General features: G+C 45.5%; 1 protein-coding gene across 5 annotated transcripts in view; it reads right to left on the bottom strand.

The window, feature by feature from the left end:
* The window catches only part of LOC105190272 (dipeptidyl peptidase 4 omega), a 296,820-nt gene that overhangs the window by 36,863 nt on the left and 241,212 nt on the right, over nucleotides 1-18,745 (bottom strand). For all 5 annotated transcript variants that reach the window (XM_025303008.1, XM_025303010.1, XM_025303011.1 and 2 more), the window contains 2 exons: nucleotides 11,971-12,023; nucleotides 4,138-4,337 (listed from right to left, as the gene is read on the bottom strand). In XM_025303008.1, the coding sequence (XP_025158793.1) occupies nucleotides 4,138-4,337; nucleotides 11,971-12,023 (253 nt within the window). The remainder of the gene's footprint in view (nucleotides 1-4,137; nucleotides 4,338-11,970; nucleotides 12,024-18,745) is intronic.

Consider the following 18,745-nt stretch of genomic DNA (forward strand, 5'->3'; position numbering starts at 1 on the left):
CTCGTCGCTCTCGGCGGCGCCAGCCGAGAAAGGAAACATTTTAGAATCCGATCAGAAATCGGAATCCTGTGAAGGGGCGGTGCCATTAGCGAGCCGGGATTTGGTGAAAAGGATTTCTCTAAATCCCCGCCGCTCTATTAATGTCCGCCATCTGCCATTGTTGAAAGAAGTAGAAAGCACGGATTTCCATCTTACGAGGGATGTATTAGTGCTCGCTGCGAGCGAGCGAGCGAGCGAGCGAGTGAACGAGCGAGTGAACGAACGAACGAGCGCCAGATCTTCTGGTTAAATGACGATTCCGCGGCTACTCAATACTTTGTCTTCGCATCGGTAGATTCAACTTGAATTAAACCGGTAAACAGACGCGGGAAGGCAGAATGGAACGGTTGTAATTGCACTGAGACAGGAATCGCTCGGCATTTGCGCGATCACGACTGCATGTCGAAATAATTCGAAACACGAAACCGGTTTTACAGCACGTGTCGCTATTACGCGTCGTTGCTAACCGTACATGTTGCTATTATTACTCTCTCCGTTAAAACATACTCTCTATGGAAACATGTTTTCCCTTCAGTGCATCCTTTTCCAGTTTAATTACGCCGAGTCACATTTATTACGGCTTTCGTATCTGGAACCGTGAGACGTCGCGAGACAAGAGTCAAGAGGAAATTTTACGTCAATTAATTGTACTTATAACGTGGTATCTCGCGCAAAGACCTGTCGGGAGACAAGCGTTGTAATTGATCAAGTAACACAGCAGTGAGGTAGACTGGATCGTTGCACCGCGGCAAAACACCTTCAATAATTAATCCACCATCTTCTGCCGGCACGGAATGCGCTTGACACATGGTCTACCTTCCACAAATTTCCCGTACAGCCGGGCTTTTACTCATTTACCGTGTAATTTACTGTGGTATCGCCATAACTGCAAGATATGATATCGTCATCAGTATCTATACCTTGTAACGTAATAACCCGCTCTGCGGTAATCGAGTTTATTACATTCTCGATACGTTTATTATAAATTTCCACGTGTATGTCGAGCGAAGAAGAATATTAAATATTAAAACGACAAGAGAGAAAAATATTAAGGAACTATCATGTGAGAAAAAACGTGTAGTAAATTTATATTAAGATATAAAATATCAATATGATACGCATATTGAATATCGCGATAATTAATATTGAAACCGAGATAACATATCTTTTTGCAAAAGTTTGTTCACGAAACGATTACTAAAATAGAGGGAATTATCTCTTCACATGTGTGTGTGTGAAAATACCGAATTCCAGGCTCTGAATTTCCCTTTTCGGAAGGACGAACTTCTCCGTAACACGTCACTCGTGCGAATTATTAATTTTCCGAATGCAAATTTCTCCGGGGCGCGTAAGTCAGTTTATACGCCAAAAATTCGGACTAAGAAAATCCTGCCATCACGGTAGCAGCCGGATAAAGTATGTCGTCAGCGAAGCCCTGGGCTGACGGGAACAAAATACAGGTTGAAAAGTTCTTGGCATGCCTCGAGCGGCGGTTTGACACTTTATCGACGACTCTTTCGGGGCTGTTCGACTGTGTAAAATCGCGAACGATGGAGCGCACGGCATACGCGCGGCGGAATGATTTCGCCTTGCTCGCCGTTCAGGCAAATCGACTTCTTCTTGCGGCGGTAATAATAACTGCAAATTCTCCCAACGCGCTGGCAATCTCGTCGGAACAATTGCTGAACGACGCGTTATTAAATACGAACGAAGGAATCTCACGATTGTTTCCTTTCTCTTTTTTCTTTTGAAATGCTATCGATGATGCGACGTCAACGACTTGGCGTTTTTCCACTCCTAACTTCCGGAACGGAAGTTCTTTCTTTGTAGTCTGCTCGATTTTATTTTTAATTGAATCGAATTTAACGTAAGCCACGTCGCACGTATGCAATAACGAAGAACAAGAAAATATTCACGACGCGATTTCTCGCTCTCGTTCGATCTGAAGCTCCATTTCCATAATGCGGCCCTTAATACACGCTGCGTGCGTATAATACACTAATTAATTATCATCATCATACTAATTAATTATCACTATTCGTAACGAATTTAATGCTCGATAGCATAGTCGACTGTTTGTCATTAACTCGTGCGCTACACGACACGTATGTGTACAGAACATTCAAATGTATTCACAAACATGAATGTTCGATAGCATTTTCGAGGCATTACGAATTACAATGCATTCGGAGATATCAGTAAAATATTTAACCCATGCACGCCACTGGCGCTCATGTATTTTTTATATATTACTCATATCAAACATGATTTTGCATAAAAGATGGTATCGATGTCTTTCTTCCGCGGGGCAAATAAAATGGCGTGTCTATCCGTCTATTGATTCGTCTGTCTATCTGTCTGTCTGTCTGTGGAAAGAGAGAGAGAGAGAGAGAGAGAGAGAAAGAGAGAGATTTTTATATTGAAAAATACAACGACTCTCCTTGTCATCGTGCATGCTTCCTGGTTTCATCACGTTTTCAAAGAGACGAAAATGTGCATTGTAAAAAAGTCTCGCAGTGAAAATCGACGGATTACGCGACGGATTGTCGAGCACGCGCAATAAAAATCCGCGCACGAATGAAAAGTTGCCGAGGCTGACAAATTTCGGCGCGATAATTATACGCGGAAATGCGGGGGTAAATAATGTAGACTGGCGGTTGGATCTCGCGTCGATCAGCGTGGCCAGAATCGCCGGGAGGACACCGTTGGCCTTGCGAAGCAATTGATCCGATATACATATAAAAGCAGCGGCGTGATTCTGCATTTTAAATCATGCCCCGACTTTTTCGTCGATTTTCAATGGCAGCGGCTGCTCCGTTTGTCTGCCAATAACGGGACGTTATGAATCCGGACAATTTGCTGCGTTTATCTCTTTAAATATGGACGAGCCGTTGATCCGTCCGTCATCCGCGATTTTACGATACTAAATGCGATTCTCCTCGCAGCCACGGACATTTTTATGCGGATTTGCCGGGGAAGAGAGAGAAAGAGAATGAGAAAGAGGGAAAAAAGAATGTCACAACATATCACCAATAATTGTCATTTATCGTTTCGTCGTTGTCGATATTCGGCGATAAAGCCGATCTGTTCTTTCGTCGCAGTGTGTGATCTTTGACACGCGTAGAATTATATATTCAATTTCTTTTTCGAATATTATTACAATTATTATTACAATTATTTGAGCAAATACATAGTTATCTTAGAGAAAGTTCTTTAAATTATTTATATTGCTCCAGTATTTTAAGGAACAATCATTTGAGCAAACGCATAGTTATCTTAGAGAAAATTCTTCAAATTATTGATATCGCTCCAATATCTTAAGAAAGCTCTTGAAATTTCTTTTTGTAATATTCTGTAATATTCTGTAATATTTCTGTAATATTCTCGTGCCGCCAGTTTGAGTCTCTTGATTTCACGCAGGAGGATATTTAGACAAATTGCCTAATCATACATCATACGATCGGTCCCGCTTTACACACAATCGAATATGTCATAAAAGATAAATAAAATATTTTTAACGGTCACGAAAAACGGATCGGTCGAAAGGATAAATGAAAAAGATTGCATGACTTGTTGAATCTCTCCATACGGCATGAGCATGATAAATCGAGATAGTCTTTGTAGCCGAGTTCGAGTTACAAAGTTCACAAAAAGAGGATCACGCGATGTATCGGCTTTCCGCGAAATTTGAACCAAAAGGTAAAGCACTGACGAGATAAAGTTACGTCCTTAACCCGCTTTAATCTTTCCATGTCTTTCATCTCGTTTTCGAAAAAAATTAAACTACGGTACGTCCGTCGTTGTAAAGAACCTTTCCTCAGAAAATTTGCAAAATACCGCGAGTGAATGTAACGTTTAGCGGATTAGTTTAATAATCGAGAATAGAATTATGGATTATTTTAATGAATCGAAAATAAGAGAAATATGGAATCAAGGCAGAGAGAGCTAAAAATTGAAAATAGAATTGAAAGGACTATCCGCTCGTCATTCTTTAAGGTCTAATTTGAGAGACCGCGGACGAATAGAAAATTTGCTAAGGATCTCGCAGAAAAGTCAGAGTAAAAGATACTCGCTAAAGAATCTGTGAGAATTACTCACCCTCGTACACCCAATCTGGCACACCGTTGTAGATACTTCCATACACTCCGGTGTTGGTTATTTGGTAGTCATTGGCCACCTCTGGTTCCGGTCTATAGTAGATATTATTCTGATGCACGTAGATCAGAGCGTTGCCGCGCGGTGCCCACTTGGCGAGTTGCAGCGGCGTCGACTCGTTCTCCGCCAATATCGTTTCTGTTCTGCAAATATAATTATATCGCGTGCTTCACACAACGGACCAGGCTAGTTACTTCATCAGCTATTATATCATATAATCACAAGTCTTCGCGCGTGTGTACGTCAAGCCTAATCTCTCTCGCGTTCTCGCGTTTCCCACTTTTCGTTATGTGTGCCTTCCCTTCGCCGAGCAGTAAGTTCGTTATCGCGGTATCTCGAAAATGCCTCATGCCCTTCGATGCTAATTATTTTAATAGCGTAATTATACAGGGGAAAAAGCGTGGGGAGAATACGCAAAGACAACGAAGTACATCGTTGTTCGCGATCTAACGAGCAGGAAGAAGCACGAGAAAATATGAGCTGCGAAGCGAAATAAAATGACGAGAGACGAATTTCTCGTCTATTTTACGCCTCTTGATCTCGCTAATGTACCCGCTCATTCATTCACAACGAGATATTACGCGAGACATGTCCTTTTTTTTTATTTATTTCTCTTTTTCCAGCGGAGTCGAGCTCGTATTGTTACGTGAGGTAACGAGAAAACGCGAAATGCGAAAACGCGAATATTGCGGCTACCTTTAGTGGATTTATAATTCCGCCGTAAGCTGATTTCGCAAAGTCGATAGAATCTCGGATGGGATATATTCGAGTGACCACAGCGAACAGCTAGTGCTGAAATCTCGGCTTACGAAACCGAGACAGAGGAAGATATCGGGTACGTCGAAACCACGTCCATGTAGTTATTGTTTAGTTTTCGTAACCGATCGTTGAGACACAACAATGACGTCACTGTTTCTCGGTCAAACAATGCTGTAAACTCTGCATGATTCTAGGCAGGGCTCTAGTTCGGAACCGCTGGACAAGCTCGCGAGATGTATTCTCGCATAACTACGACTCCGTATTGTTGCATAGCTTTCGACGAGAGGAGAGGAACGTAATACGGGCCGCGAATTCTTCGTCAAAGGCTCGAAATTTAAACAATGACGGAGGTTTATTATACCGGCGACGATACAATCGGCGGACGTAGCGGCGAGTAAAAAGTAATCGGGATCGAAAGAGAGAGAGAGAGAGAGAGAGGGGGGGGGAGGAGAGGGGAGGGGGCCCGAGCGATACCAAAGCGAACAAAGAGTCGCCGAAACAATCGCCGGAGTAGCGCAAGAATTTAAATTGCAGTCGCTTTTTTCGGTCCTCGGGAACTTTTACTTACGCGAGACATTGTATTTTACACCGGCGGAATTATACGACAGTTCGCGAAAGACCTTCCGCGAAGGGAGTGCGGCCGAAATAAAATAGACGACGCGATGTGTCATCTTCATACACGCTCGTCACCGACGCTTTTGCCCGCCGTCATTCCGCGCCAAAGTTTTATCCGTCTCGAGTAAAAGTTCCAAATCTAGAGCGGACTCTGCTCGCGTGGCAGGTCGCCAGCTCTACGCGACGCGTCCACTTCCGCGCGCGGAAAACTATCGGAATCCATTCGCCTAAGAAACGTCGGCAGTATCGCGCACTCTGTCATCGGTCTGGAGAATAAACAAAATCGGACCCAGTTTTATCATGACACGAGCCACGGCTGATCGAGAGATCAGAAACGAACGAGACCCCGCGTGAGAGAGTTTAGAATCTCGAGCGAAAATTACGCTTTTGCACTCGCGCAATGTTTGCTACGTTGTAACCGCACGTTCCGTACTTTTTTACGAGAAACTGCTTTCATAGAAACTCCAATCTGCATCGATAAAAGAAACTTCGAACTCTGTGAAAAACGCAACGTTCATTTTATGTCGCCGCAATATGTGGCAGCGAATGCACATGTTCTCAAATATGTTTTCCGAGCGCATATGCGTGCATACATACACGCTAATGCATATATTCGAAAAGGGAAAGAAAGAGAATGTTTAAGAGGAATGGAGAGGAGCAAAGCAAGAGAGAAAGAGAGAGAAAGGGAGAGAGAGAGAGAGAGAGAGAGAGACAGAGAGGAGAGGTCGTCCCTACTCCATAGTAAAATCGCAAGCATAATAAAATCGGAAGCCGTTCGGATATAAGCCAAAAGTACAATATACACTCTGAAATTGATTCCGCGATGGGTTCTAGGATTGCGGGTGCAGCGAACACACATGGTCGCAATTGTACAACCACACGTACACGTGTAAAAGAAAGAAGCGCACAGGAATTACTTATCATTGATATTTCTCCCTTTCTTTAAACAATTGCATCTAGTGATTTTTAAATTATACATATACACACGTAAGATTTTGAAATAATTAAATATAATCATAATCTCGTTTTACATTACACAGAAACAACACGAATTTGAATTTGGACATGCCTCTCAAAGGCTGAAAGCTCGGCTGCATTTCAGGTGTCTGTGAAGTTAGCACGACGTTTTAAAAATTATTAGAAAACAATGTTAGTTCCAGCAGCATTTTTCATAATTCTACGGTCTCTGATAAAAAAGTTCTGTATTCTTAATACCAAAAAGTCGAAATGTGAAAAATGTGCAAACATCACGTCCCAGCACGGCACAGTCTCCTCTAAAGTACACAAAGCCGGTAAATAATATAAATCGCTTTTTGACGAGAGTTCCCGTTAGTTCTAGGCTAGTTTTATAATTATTTCAGCATTTCAGAGCAAAATTCCAACAATTAACAATTGTGTACAATTTTTAATACTCGCCGCCAACACGACACTCGGTGAAAATGTATCGACTTATTGCACTTCTGAGGATAGTTCTAGCTTGTTCTACACGAGTTTCATACCTCTTGGACGTTTCTTGAAGATCCTGTACTTTCGGTTCCTTTGAGGTACAAACGATTTGAAGGGAGGTACAAACGGGTAAAACGATTCTCTTTCGAATGGCGTTGGCCGTTTTCGGATATCTTGTACTTGCTTGCTGGCTATTTTTCCCCCTACCCCTATCTTTTTATTTTTTGAGGTACAAACGAAACAAAAAGTGGTACAAACAAGTACAGACGAAGTACAATGGAACCGTATTGAGAATTTTTCTTTATTAATTTGTTTGCCAGGTTCACATTGGTTCAGAAGTGCAGTAAGTCGACGGCACGACACATTTTCACCGAATGTCGTGCTGGAGCCAAAGGTTAAAATTAATTTAAAAATAGTTATACGGCGGAACGATGACTGCAAATGCTTGAACTGTATGTAACTCGAGCAGAACAAGCTAGAACTATTGTCAGAGGTGCAGTAAGTCGACGGCACGAAATATTTTGCACCGAGCGTCGTGCTAACGGCGAATATTTAAAATTGTACAGAATTGTTAATCGTTGGAATTTCGTTCTGAAATGCTCCATAGTTATAGAACTAACGGGAGCTCTCGTCAAAAAGCGTATTATTCACCGGCTTCTTATACTTTAGAGGAGACTGTGTCGTGCTGGAACGTGAAGTTAGCACGACATTTTTTCAATTCCAATTTTTTGGTATTAAAAATACGGAACTCTTTGTTATTTTTATCAGGAACTGTAGAACTATGAAAAATGCTACTGGAACCAACATCGTTTTTTAATAATTTTTAAAACGTCGTGCTAACTTCACAGACACGCATTCCAGAGCGTGACGTGCTCCAAACATTGAAACAAACGTCCGCGAATTCTCTGCGAAAAAGTGGATTAGATCGCCGATCCCCTCGATCACCTCTGTCGCATTGAAAAAGAGCAACTGAAGAAGCAGAGAGAAGAGACGAAGAGGAGAGAGGAGGAAAAGGAGAAGCGGGCTCCTTCCGGGCTGCATTCGCGAAATGACCCGCGGCCGTTTTATCCGGCCGTGCCAACCGGTCGCGGAAAATCGATGAAGAGCGGCGCGCGTACGCGCGACTTGACTGCCCTGTCGTCGCTGGATAGCTCGTCGTCTCGCGGCGAACTTCTTCCCGAAAAGCCATAAATAAAGACGGCGGTATTCATGCGGCGTACAAACCGGGTTTATGGCGGGACAGGGCTTGCCTGGTTCGCTTCGTCTCGCCTCGCCTCGCCTCGTCTTGCCGCACCACGCACGGAATATACAGCGCGAGGAAACTCACGGCTTATTTACTCTCTCTCTCTCTCTCTCTCTCTCTTCCTCCCCCTGCCGTCTCGCCATTTCTCCTTTTACTCTCGCCAGCACAACACATGGGTCCGATGGGTTGCCTCATGCTGCCTTTTATCGCGACACCGAAAACGGCGGCAGGGTTTACCAACCCCGGCTGTTTTCCGCGCCGTGATTGCCGTCATGCGTGAGCAAACGCGCGGGTCGGGACGAAATTTACAAAAAGGACCTTCCGCAAAGCGGCCGGTTCGTCCCCTGATTTCGTCTCGGCGCCGCCGGGATGTGCCGTCGTGTTGTAAAATCGGCAGCCGGGCAGCTTCTTGTATCGTCGTGCCGGGTCACCTTGTCTTACCGCGCGGTTGTTACCGTCGACGTGTACGAGCGTGCGAGTCGGCGAGTGATTTTCGGATCTCTGCGCGATGTCCGAGACAATGCGTCCTTCTCCCTTTCGTGGCCGTTTCATGATCCGAAAGTGTCTGCCGATTGTCCGTCGTTTCGTCGAGGAATGATTTCAGCTCTTCTCGATGCGACAAAAAATATCACCCCACGAGCGGACGATAACAAGCGTCACGGGTCAACCCTCCCCATCAGCCGCGATATTTTTCATCCACGAATGGAGACGCGATGTGTATCTCACAGATACACACAGACACTCATTTTCCCATTATCTTCCTCTGCCTCTTGAAACAATTTTCCTCTCATTAGTACTCGGCTAATAGACCGAAGGACGCCGAAGGGCGTAGGATAAACAGGGTAGAGCAAATGGACAAGTACAAAAGTATTTAGGACGGATAAAAAACAACGGCCTCGAGACCGTTTAGCAAGGACGATACTTTGTAGGTCCGAAAGTCCGCATCTATCTGGATATCGCGAGGTGAAGGAAATTGATTGAATAGATTCCATCGCGCGACTATAGTTTCCGACATGTTGGCTGCACCACCGACTCTGCCCGCTCTCGCTCTCTCTCTCTCTCTCTCGCGCGCGCGCGCGACATCGGGAAGATGAACGTACCATTCTTAGGGAGAATAACAGGGAATATGCGGCCGTCTTTGATGCGCGATATATCGCGCGCAATAATACGCGCCATAATCTCGCGTTATTTGCTGCTGCGTGTGTTACGCGCGCACGTTTTGATACGAAAGAGTGATTTTCCCGGCGATTTAGGACGACCGCCGCGCGAACAACGGGCATTTTCTCAGGACATGAAATGTAGCGCGCCTCGGAACGGTCGGCGGGTCGAAAAATAAATTCCTTACGAGATTTATGCTTATTTATGTATACTCGCGACACGTTAGCGCGCCGGTTCGGCAGCAGAAAACGAACTCGTGCCAGAACGTGAACTTTACGTATGCGACACCGTATGAGACGCTTCGCTCTCTCTCTCTCGCGCGCGCGCGCGCGCGCGAGAGTTCTGTTTTCGCGATTCTGTAATATTTATCGTCGCGCGCGCTCGCGTTACTTACGTCCGCTGTGAAGCACGATTATGATTTACGCATTCATCTTGACTCGGCACCACAAGCAACGCTTCGAACCGGCCGCGGCAGCAGCCAACTCGAGCGAACGAACGCGTCCAATTTAATTTATGCCGCTCCATCGATGTCGTTAATTGCGTCCGCGCGTGTTATCGGAAAAGTACATCGGTAATATTATTTCGAGTCGGTCGAAGAGAGTTCGCCCGACGATACTCCGAATTCTCCGGCGGACGTGCAATATTATGATTCCACTACTTTCTATAATTATCGAAGGTGGTAGGTAATACTGTAGAAGGTAGCGATACCTTCCGCAATTACAGAAGCAATTACAATCGCATCTGTATATTCTCGGAAATTCAGATACAGGCGGAATCAGTGAATCCTTCCGATGGCGAATGTACATCGCATGGAATTTCCTGCGAGACGAGCTGTGCTCACAAAGGCAGAGTACTGTTTCCCCGCTGTATACTCCCGAATTGGTCCGCACTGGTCCGAAACTATCTAGTCGTCCACGTCCTTCGTCGTGAAATGTGATTTTTTCCAGGGATGCGCGGGCAAGTGACTCGAACACTCGACACAACGTGCCGCGTATACACGGCGTATGTACGTATGTTTACTGCAGTTATGCGGTTAAACCACGAAACAGCGGTGCGCGCTCAGAGATGACGAGGCACAGCGCCTTTGCGCTCGCGAAGCGCGTTCAGCGTTCACGGGGAGCGAGATTTGATCCGCGCGACTATTTGAGAGCGATGATCTCAAGCGCGACGTGAAGCCCCAAGCCGTGAGACGCGTTCTCCGAGTCTGTGGGCATCCGCATATAACAGCGAAATTTCGCAGAATTGCTCCCTCGGGTTTAGGACGAGGTCGGGTCAAGTCAGGCTCGGGGAACGAGGTGGTTCCGCGTGAATGAACCAAACTTCAACATCCGCCGCGCTTCCCGCGCGGCGTGGAAGCGCGAACACGCCGCTGCGGAAAACGACGCTATTTCCGCGGAGGATCTCGAGGAGGTTCCCGGCGTTTCCGCGCCGGTCGATCCAAATTTGTCTCGAAAATTTCACGCCTTTTACGACCGACTCAGAGCACCTCGAACGAGCTCCGGGAGAACCGCGATGTTACGCTTCCCTGCCGGTACTCAAATTTTTCTCCAAAGAGCCGTTGTGTGCGCGTGTTCGTCGACTGCGCTCGACGATCGAGCAAACTTTCAGCTACAATGTTGGAGTTCGTTCGAAATTGTAGCGGTCGACCGAATTTGTAACTAATTGGAAGGAAATTCCTGCCTCCGCCAAATGTTATAGATGCCCCAACGTCGATAAATATATTCAGGTGATTAAATATGGGTTAACTAAACGCGCGTACACACACACACACACACACACACCACACACCACACACACACACACACACACGCAGATATATGTAACGAGGGCGATGATAAATAAATCACTGGAATTGACTCTCCAGCAGCCAATTGATAGCGAATTCAAGCTCACGAGAGCTATAACAGCGACTCGTGAAAATTAGTCGGCGATCGGCGTGGATCAATCGGCGGAATCGGCGTGCCGCGAAAGCCGCGAAGAGCGGACACTGACGGAGATTAAGAAGAGGGGAGTAAGATAATCGTTTGGTCGAAGAAGTCGCGCGCGCATAATCGCGCTGTTCTCGCAAGCGGATATCGCGGCCGTGAAAGGTGCAATCGCGCATAATAAGTTTAGGCCTTAAACGGTGGCTCTAAATATCGCAGCGTGGCGGCCGCGGGGCGCCATGGAGGGACGACGCGAGAGAACGAGATTGCGGCGCGGCACAGTCGCGGGGAAAGCCGGCGGGCGGCGGCTCCGTAATCGTGATATAACCACTCTTAAATGCTGAGTTAATGATCAAATCCACGAAGGAAAGTTCTCAGACGCGGAACTGAAGCGGCGGAGGTGGCGGCGCGGCGGCGCGGCGGTGACGGTAAGACGAGGTGGGATTAAATTCGTGCGCAGTTTGTAATTTGCAAGCGGCGCCGCGCGCTCTCGGCTTTTCCGACGCTCCTCTCCCCGCTCCCCCTTCTCGGTTTACGCCGGTGCCGGCGCGAGATTAAAATGCAAATCCGAACTTGATCGCGGAATAAATTTGAGATATGATTGTCACGGGACACGGCTCGTTTACTTACAGAGTTTCCAGATTCACGATCCCATAATGGGCCAGGTACGTGTATCGATACATCTGAAACAGAGAAACAAAGGGGTTGGCATTTAATTCGCTGTAACTCGACCAATTACCTTCTCGCTCATCGAGCGAGCGTAGGGCATACGCCGAAGCGTGCCGCAACGGAAGGCACGTCGTGTGTGATCGGCGCGACCGCAGCTCGCAATGCATAAATTATAGTGAAAATTAACGCGTCGGTTCGTCGGCACTGTAATGGAACACGCGTGGAATCCGCGAATCCGTGACATCGATTTTCCTCGAGCCGCCGCGCCGCACCGTATCGCGCGTGCATGCGTGCATGCGTGCGTGCGTGCGTGCGTGCGTGCGTGCGTGTCACGGCACTTCTACTACTGTGTGTCGTTTCGACTCGGAGGACATGCTTCTCGCGTCGCCGGCGGACCGTGGAAAATCGATCAAATGCTGCGAGCGGCGATGAGGCTTCGACAGATGGAAATTTCGATTTCCGCTGGAACGCGATGTTAAAAATACCCGTGCAGGCTATCTAAGTATGACTGAGAATACGGCTGATGTGAAATACGGCGGCACGCCAGCCCGCTGCGGATTCTATTTCGTTGGTACATTTCGCTCGGGCTTTTCCCCCGACGCGCGCTTCGCTCGCGCGACTTGCGCGAATGTATCGCGTGGTAACTATAAAAACCTCTCTCTCTCTCTCTCTCTCTCTCTCTCTCTCTCGCTGTCCGCCGCGCTCGCGCGTCATTCACGCGAGTCACGCGGATAAAGCGACAAAAATATCATAAAGTCGACGTTGATAAAAATACAATACGCGTCCCCGGACTCTCTGCCCGTGTTATTCGCGTATACAAGATTAGCATACGCGGCCGGCGAAAATAATAACGGCAAGGGCCCGTAGCACGTAATGCGGTCGGGAGGTTAATGCACGCCCAAGTGTTCCACTTTGCTTACGTAGACGTCGACGTACTCCGCTAATGTAACGTAACAAAGACGAGTCGCTAATTACCTGCGAATACCCCGGGTCGAAATTTCAAGTCTGGCGTGTAAGCCTCGGCAGAGTGATGACTCGCGCCTCTGACAATGCTCTTCTTGGGCCGCGCGAGCGCCCGTCTTCAAACTACCGACGCTTGTTTTTCTACTTCCGCTAAGTACTTTTTTGCTGTGCCGAATCAAAATTTCAGTTTCTATCGGTGCTTCCGGACGCACAACTTTGTCCTTGCAATCCCTCCCCCGTTGGTGAGAATCTCCAGTCTAATTGTCATTGGACAAATGTGATAAGAAAGGAGTTAAAATAAAATAAAAGGAAGGAGTTAAAAATGAATATTCGTTGCTTGCCCGTTTACCCATTAATCTTTAGTAAATAATTTGATATTAGCTTATCGCATGTGTACTCTACCTGCACATAAATTATATATTTAATATACTGCCCATATATATATATATATATATATATGTAATTGTAATATGTTTAACGGTTAATAATTAACACACCGCCTAATAAAGTTAAGGGTACAGAATAAAATGCAAGTAGAGAGATGCGTAAATATAAAATAATTCTAACATAAATTCTATAAATCTCAACATGTAAAAAATGGCATGTAAATAAGCATATGTGGCATGAAGAAAAGATAATATCCTATACAATAACGTTGTATCTCGAATTGTTTCTGTTGGTCTTTATGTTCGATCTCTCTCTCTCTCTCTCCCCCCCCTGTTTTTCCCTCTGTGAACGCTACAGAAAAAGAAATAAATATTTGTTATCGTTGTCGGTAGTTTTCTATAACACATAATATTTACAACAACGATTGGAAATAAACTTTGCGTCATGCAATCGCAACGCAATCGCTGCTGACGTAACGTGTTGAATATGAATGTCATTGTGGTGTAATAAAGAGAAAACATTCAATAAACAACGACAGCGTATCGCGAGTGATCGTTTCATTAGACATCGGGTTTATAAACTCCCGAGGCAATACCGTGTACACGCGTTCGCGAAACTGCGCACTCTTAGAAAGTTCAACCCGATCGTACCTCACGTCCCTTATAGGCCCCTCTTCCCCCGCGCGCGCTTAGCCACTAATAATAATCACAGTAATAAAAGCAATAGTCGGTTAACCGTGCGTTTGAAGTTTAAACAGCAACCAGTGCAACCAATCTCGGGACGCACGTGCAGGAATTCGCCGGAGTGCACGTAAACCACGTTTAGAAGTTTAATGATCAAAGTTCGCGGTAAATTGCGACTCGCGAAGGGCTTCGGTTCGACCGAAAACGCGCCTTTTCACTCGCGTTAATCATCGATTGACAGTCGCGCCGACATTTACGCTAAATTACATGCGAGCGCGAGCTTTGATCGAGATAACGTATGGGAGTGCCCTCACTCGTGCTAACTAAAAGCACCGAGGGTCTCGCGGCTCGATGAAAAAGAACGATGCACTGTAGGTAAACATCGTGCAAAATCGAGCGAAATGAAGCAAGAAACATGCGCATCAAATTAAATGAGGAGGAAGAGAATAAAAGAGGTGAATAATGAGCGAGGAGCAAGAAGCACAAATGATTGAAGGGGATGATTGAGGGTCAGATCGCTGAAAAATCGTGCTTGTATTTGATAATATTTTGTGACGAACTGAATGAATGTGCAAGAATGAAAATTTCAGGTATAGTTATACAACATGTGAAGAGTAGAAAAATTTTGTTTATTAACAAATACTCGTATAAATATACGAGATATATATATAGCTGAAATATATTCTCCTTTTTTTTTTTCAAGTTATTTATTATTATTTCAAGTTTTTGCAGTAATATCTCGGTGGTCCGATCAGAGCGAATTTTAGCTAGAAATCTTGAGGAGGCTTATCATTATCCGGTGGTAACCACTAGAAAAAAAATCGAACAAAATTAACAAAATGGCAGCTGTTATCAGGAAACAATTCAAATTTTTCAGTTTTTTTACAAGAAAAAAATTGATATCTCGAAATGAAATATTTTGACGGAGTTGTCCATGGTTCACCTGAGAGCCAAATGAACAAATATTATTGCTTTAAAATTTCAAATCGATACGAAGCTCAGTTTCGGAGAAATCACTGCAAAAAGTTGAACGATAAATTTTCGAGAAAAACGCGTTTAAAATTTAAGTGGACGTATATTTATATGAGTATTTGTTTAAAAACAAAATTCTTCTACTCTTCATGTGTTATATAAATATATGTAAAATTTTCATTCTTGTACATTTATTCAGTTCGTCACAAAATCATGATCAAAAACAAGCACGATTTTTCAATAATCTGACCCTCCAAGTCCCCCCTTAAGGTGAAAGAGATGACGTGGGAGCGCGGGTGACAAGAACCGACTGTGAAGCGCATAACTATCTAGTAGCGAAATCAACAACTACAAGAAAAATAAAAAAAAAACATTCACACGTGATGGTACTTTATATCGAGAAAATGTTACGCTAGATACCAAAATATGTACAAAATAATAAATATGTAACGAATAATAAATAATAAATTTTTTCACCGACGGATCTCCAGCGAACTCCTCCTTCGCCACGGCGCATTAATACGACGATACATTATTGCACGATTTAGCAGGCTAATATTGTAACAAAACAGTTACACCGTCGCTGAATATACCGTCGTTGATAATTAGAGGTACCATCGATGCGATAATTGGCACGGGCAATGAGTACGCGTCTGTGGCTGGAAATGCTCCAACCATGGCGATACACCCATGGGAACGTTTCAAGCAGGGAGATCCGGCTAGCTGATAGAGAGCGAGCGAGCGAGCTCGCCGTCGAACGGACCATCGACAGTGCCCGGCGATACGGAAGGATTCATGGTGTGCCCCGCGCTATTTTGCCTCCATTAACTCTTTCGGAGCGGAGCTATAAATCATGCCGCGCCTGATAAGGTCGAACAACGCCATTTTCACGTGTTGCGACTGCATTCGCTATCAGGCGCGAGCTCGTTTCCATCGCATTATTCCTGCCTTCAACACCCGCACCGTACACTGTGCCCTCCATTAACCCCTTCGCAGCCAAATGTACCTGGGTATGGGCGTGTTACTTTTTTCTTCGCTTGTAATATGCAAATTTCTAGTGTTAGAGTATCGCTCGATATGTCGAGCCAAGTTCTAAGGTAGGTACAGAGTCGACGCGTGAACTCGACGTCTGCAGCATCCTCTTCGTGACGCCGAGATGCACTTGCAAACAGAGAGGAAAATGTAATAGCGGAATCTCACAAGCTGCTCGTAACAACAGTGCTCAGCGCGCTGCCTTCCTTTTAATTACTTGTATGATTCTGCTCCGAGTTTCCGGATTAGGGAATAATATTTTCAAGTGGAAAAACATCACGCGATTCAAACATCGCTTATGTTTACTACGAACGAAATTAAATATCTCGAAGCCGATGTGTGTATTCGATAATCGCTGAAATGTCAATGTGGGAGTAATTGATGCAAAATTAGAGTTTTCCTCGATGCGATTCGCAATTAAAGTGGCAAACATACGCTCGGCCGCAGAGACAAACAATTTAGAAAATCAAGAGCAGTTTCGAGAGACACAGCTTTTGGAAAAACGAAGACGGAGTTAGTTATTTTTGTGCGGGATGTATCGCCAACTTGTTGCTACCTCGTAAAGATTACGATCAAATAAAGAGAGCCGCTGATTCCCTAAACAGCGCATCGTGATAACTCGTCGACGCGACGAATCGAATGAAATATCACAAGGTAAACGCCTACGCAAGAGTTAGGAAAGATTTTTGCGCATCTCGCATCCTCGAATCCTCGCGTCCTGCACGCGCTGGCAAGAGAACCATGACGTTTCAGTGATAACATTTAATTTTACGGTGATATGTCCGCGACCATATGTGCGCGTACGCGAATGTGTGACGCGTGCAGGTGTACGTGCGCGAAATTTCGCATGTCGTTCAACAAGAATTACGATGCGTTCGGGCTCTCCCGATGTTGCGCAAATTATTTTTCTGCCACTAAAGAGTCGTTGTACCGTGTCAGCTTTTTCGACAGGACGGGCGGGGCATTGTTCGAGCGCCGGCCAAATTAAGTCGCACGGGGGAAAAATGAAAAACGAATCGCGGGAAATGAAAATCGAGTTAGGGATTAATTAATCAAGCTTCGCACGGTGAATGGTAAAATGATGACGCGCGCGCCTCGACGCGGTCTTGTTGATGCGATCAAAGCGTGGGCGGGCGGCAGTCGTCGACAGGTGATATATATTTTCAAATATTTTTGCCGCAGATTTTCGCCGAAATTCAGACCTATCACGCGCGATTCGCGGATCCGAACGCTCGGCACGTCGTGTATTTCCAAGTTATTAAAATTTACTATTTTTATTAATTTTAGTTTTATTTTCCTGATATATATATATATATATGTGAAACTCGATTTCCACCGCTGCGCCAGCTTCGTCAAGCTTCGTCTCGTTTTCACAACGTTAAAAAAACGGAGAAGGGAAGGGAAGGAGAGAAGGATAGCGTGAGTTCACGTATTATTTTTATAAAGGAACATCTATCGGGCGCTTTCGCGACGGAAGTTTGCGAAACTCCATCTCGACTGTGGGAGATTAAAGATTAAACTAATACTCGCCATTCGGCGAACGATTACTTCATTTTCAGCGGTTGGCTGGCACGAGAAGCGTTATATAAAATTGAGAACGCCATTATTTCCCGGGTGCACGGCACCGGTGGGAATAAGAGGCGGAAAGAGTTTAAAGCAGGATTTAATGTTTCTTGTGCGGGGCTACACAGGAGTTTTCCCGGAGTAATTCCTAACACGGAATTAATTCCCGCAGCGCCGCGGGACACGCGTTCTACCGGAAGCGCGAGGCTCGCTTCGATTCGTGGTTTAAGCCTGGGTAGGCAAGAATGGGCTACGAGAAGGGACGTATTGTTTGCGCGCAAACGCGGACGACCGAGTAGACGATCGTAATCTCCTTAGGAACGTTTATTTTACACGCCGCTGACCCCGCGGCAAGTTCTCTCCCCACATCTCTCCTCTTCCCTCTGGTAAAGAAGAAAAATAGAAAAACGGAAAAAGAGAGAGAGAGAGAGAGAGAGAGAGTGAGAGAGGGGTTCATCCTCGTGCATAATTCCGCGCATGGAAATTTCTAACAACCGCTGTAATCGCTCGAATATTTTTTACGTTTAGAGAACAAGAGAGAGAGAGAGAAAGAGAGAAAGAAAGACAAAGAGAGAGAGAGAGAGAGAGAGAGAATTCGTGCGAGGATGATGTCTCTGCAATTAACAGCGACAGCTGCTTGCGGATTCGCGATGTCGCGCGATATTTTGTCGGAAAAAAGAGAGAGAGAGAGAGAGAGAGGGAGACGGAAAGAACGAAATAAATTCGCGGCGATCACGTCGCTCGTCGGACGACAAACGATGCACGGCGCGCAGTGTGTCTCTAATTAATTACAGATTTCGCCGAACTGTGTTCTCACTCAATTCGGCCGGCGCTAATCCAACGCCCTAAACTTGTTGACGCCGATAGCGGCGCATCTGTGTTACGTCGAATACAACGAGCGTCCGTTTGACGGTCCGGGACTAAACAGCTTTGATCATAGCCGGTGTCGGAATGAGTGGCCACGTGGAAACATCGCGTTCCCTATCCCTATCCCTATCACAGTCGCGCTCTTTTCCCCGCCGTGTAACGCCGGCACACTCCGGTGTATCATCCATTGATAATTGACCGCATTATTCGGTGAATGAATAATTAGCAATAAATAATGAATCTCCATAATGTTTCATAAAATTGCGTAT

The sequence above is a fragment of the Harpegnathos saltator genome, unplaced genomic scaffold, assembly GCF_003227715.2.
Source record: "Harpegnathos saltator strain DR-91 unplaced genomic scaffold, Hsal_v8.6 scaffold522, whole genome shotgun sequence".
NCBI classification, from domain to species: domain Eukaryota; kingdom Metazoa; phylum Arthropoda; class Insecta; order Hymenoptera; family Formicidae; genus Harpegnathos; species Harpegnathos saltator.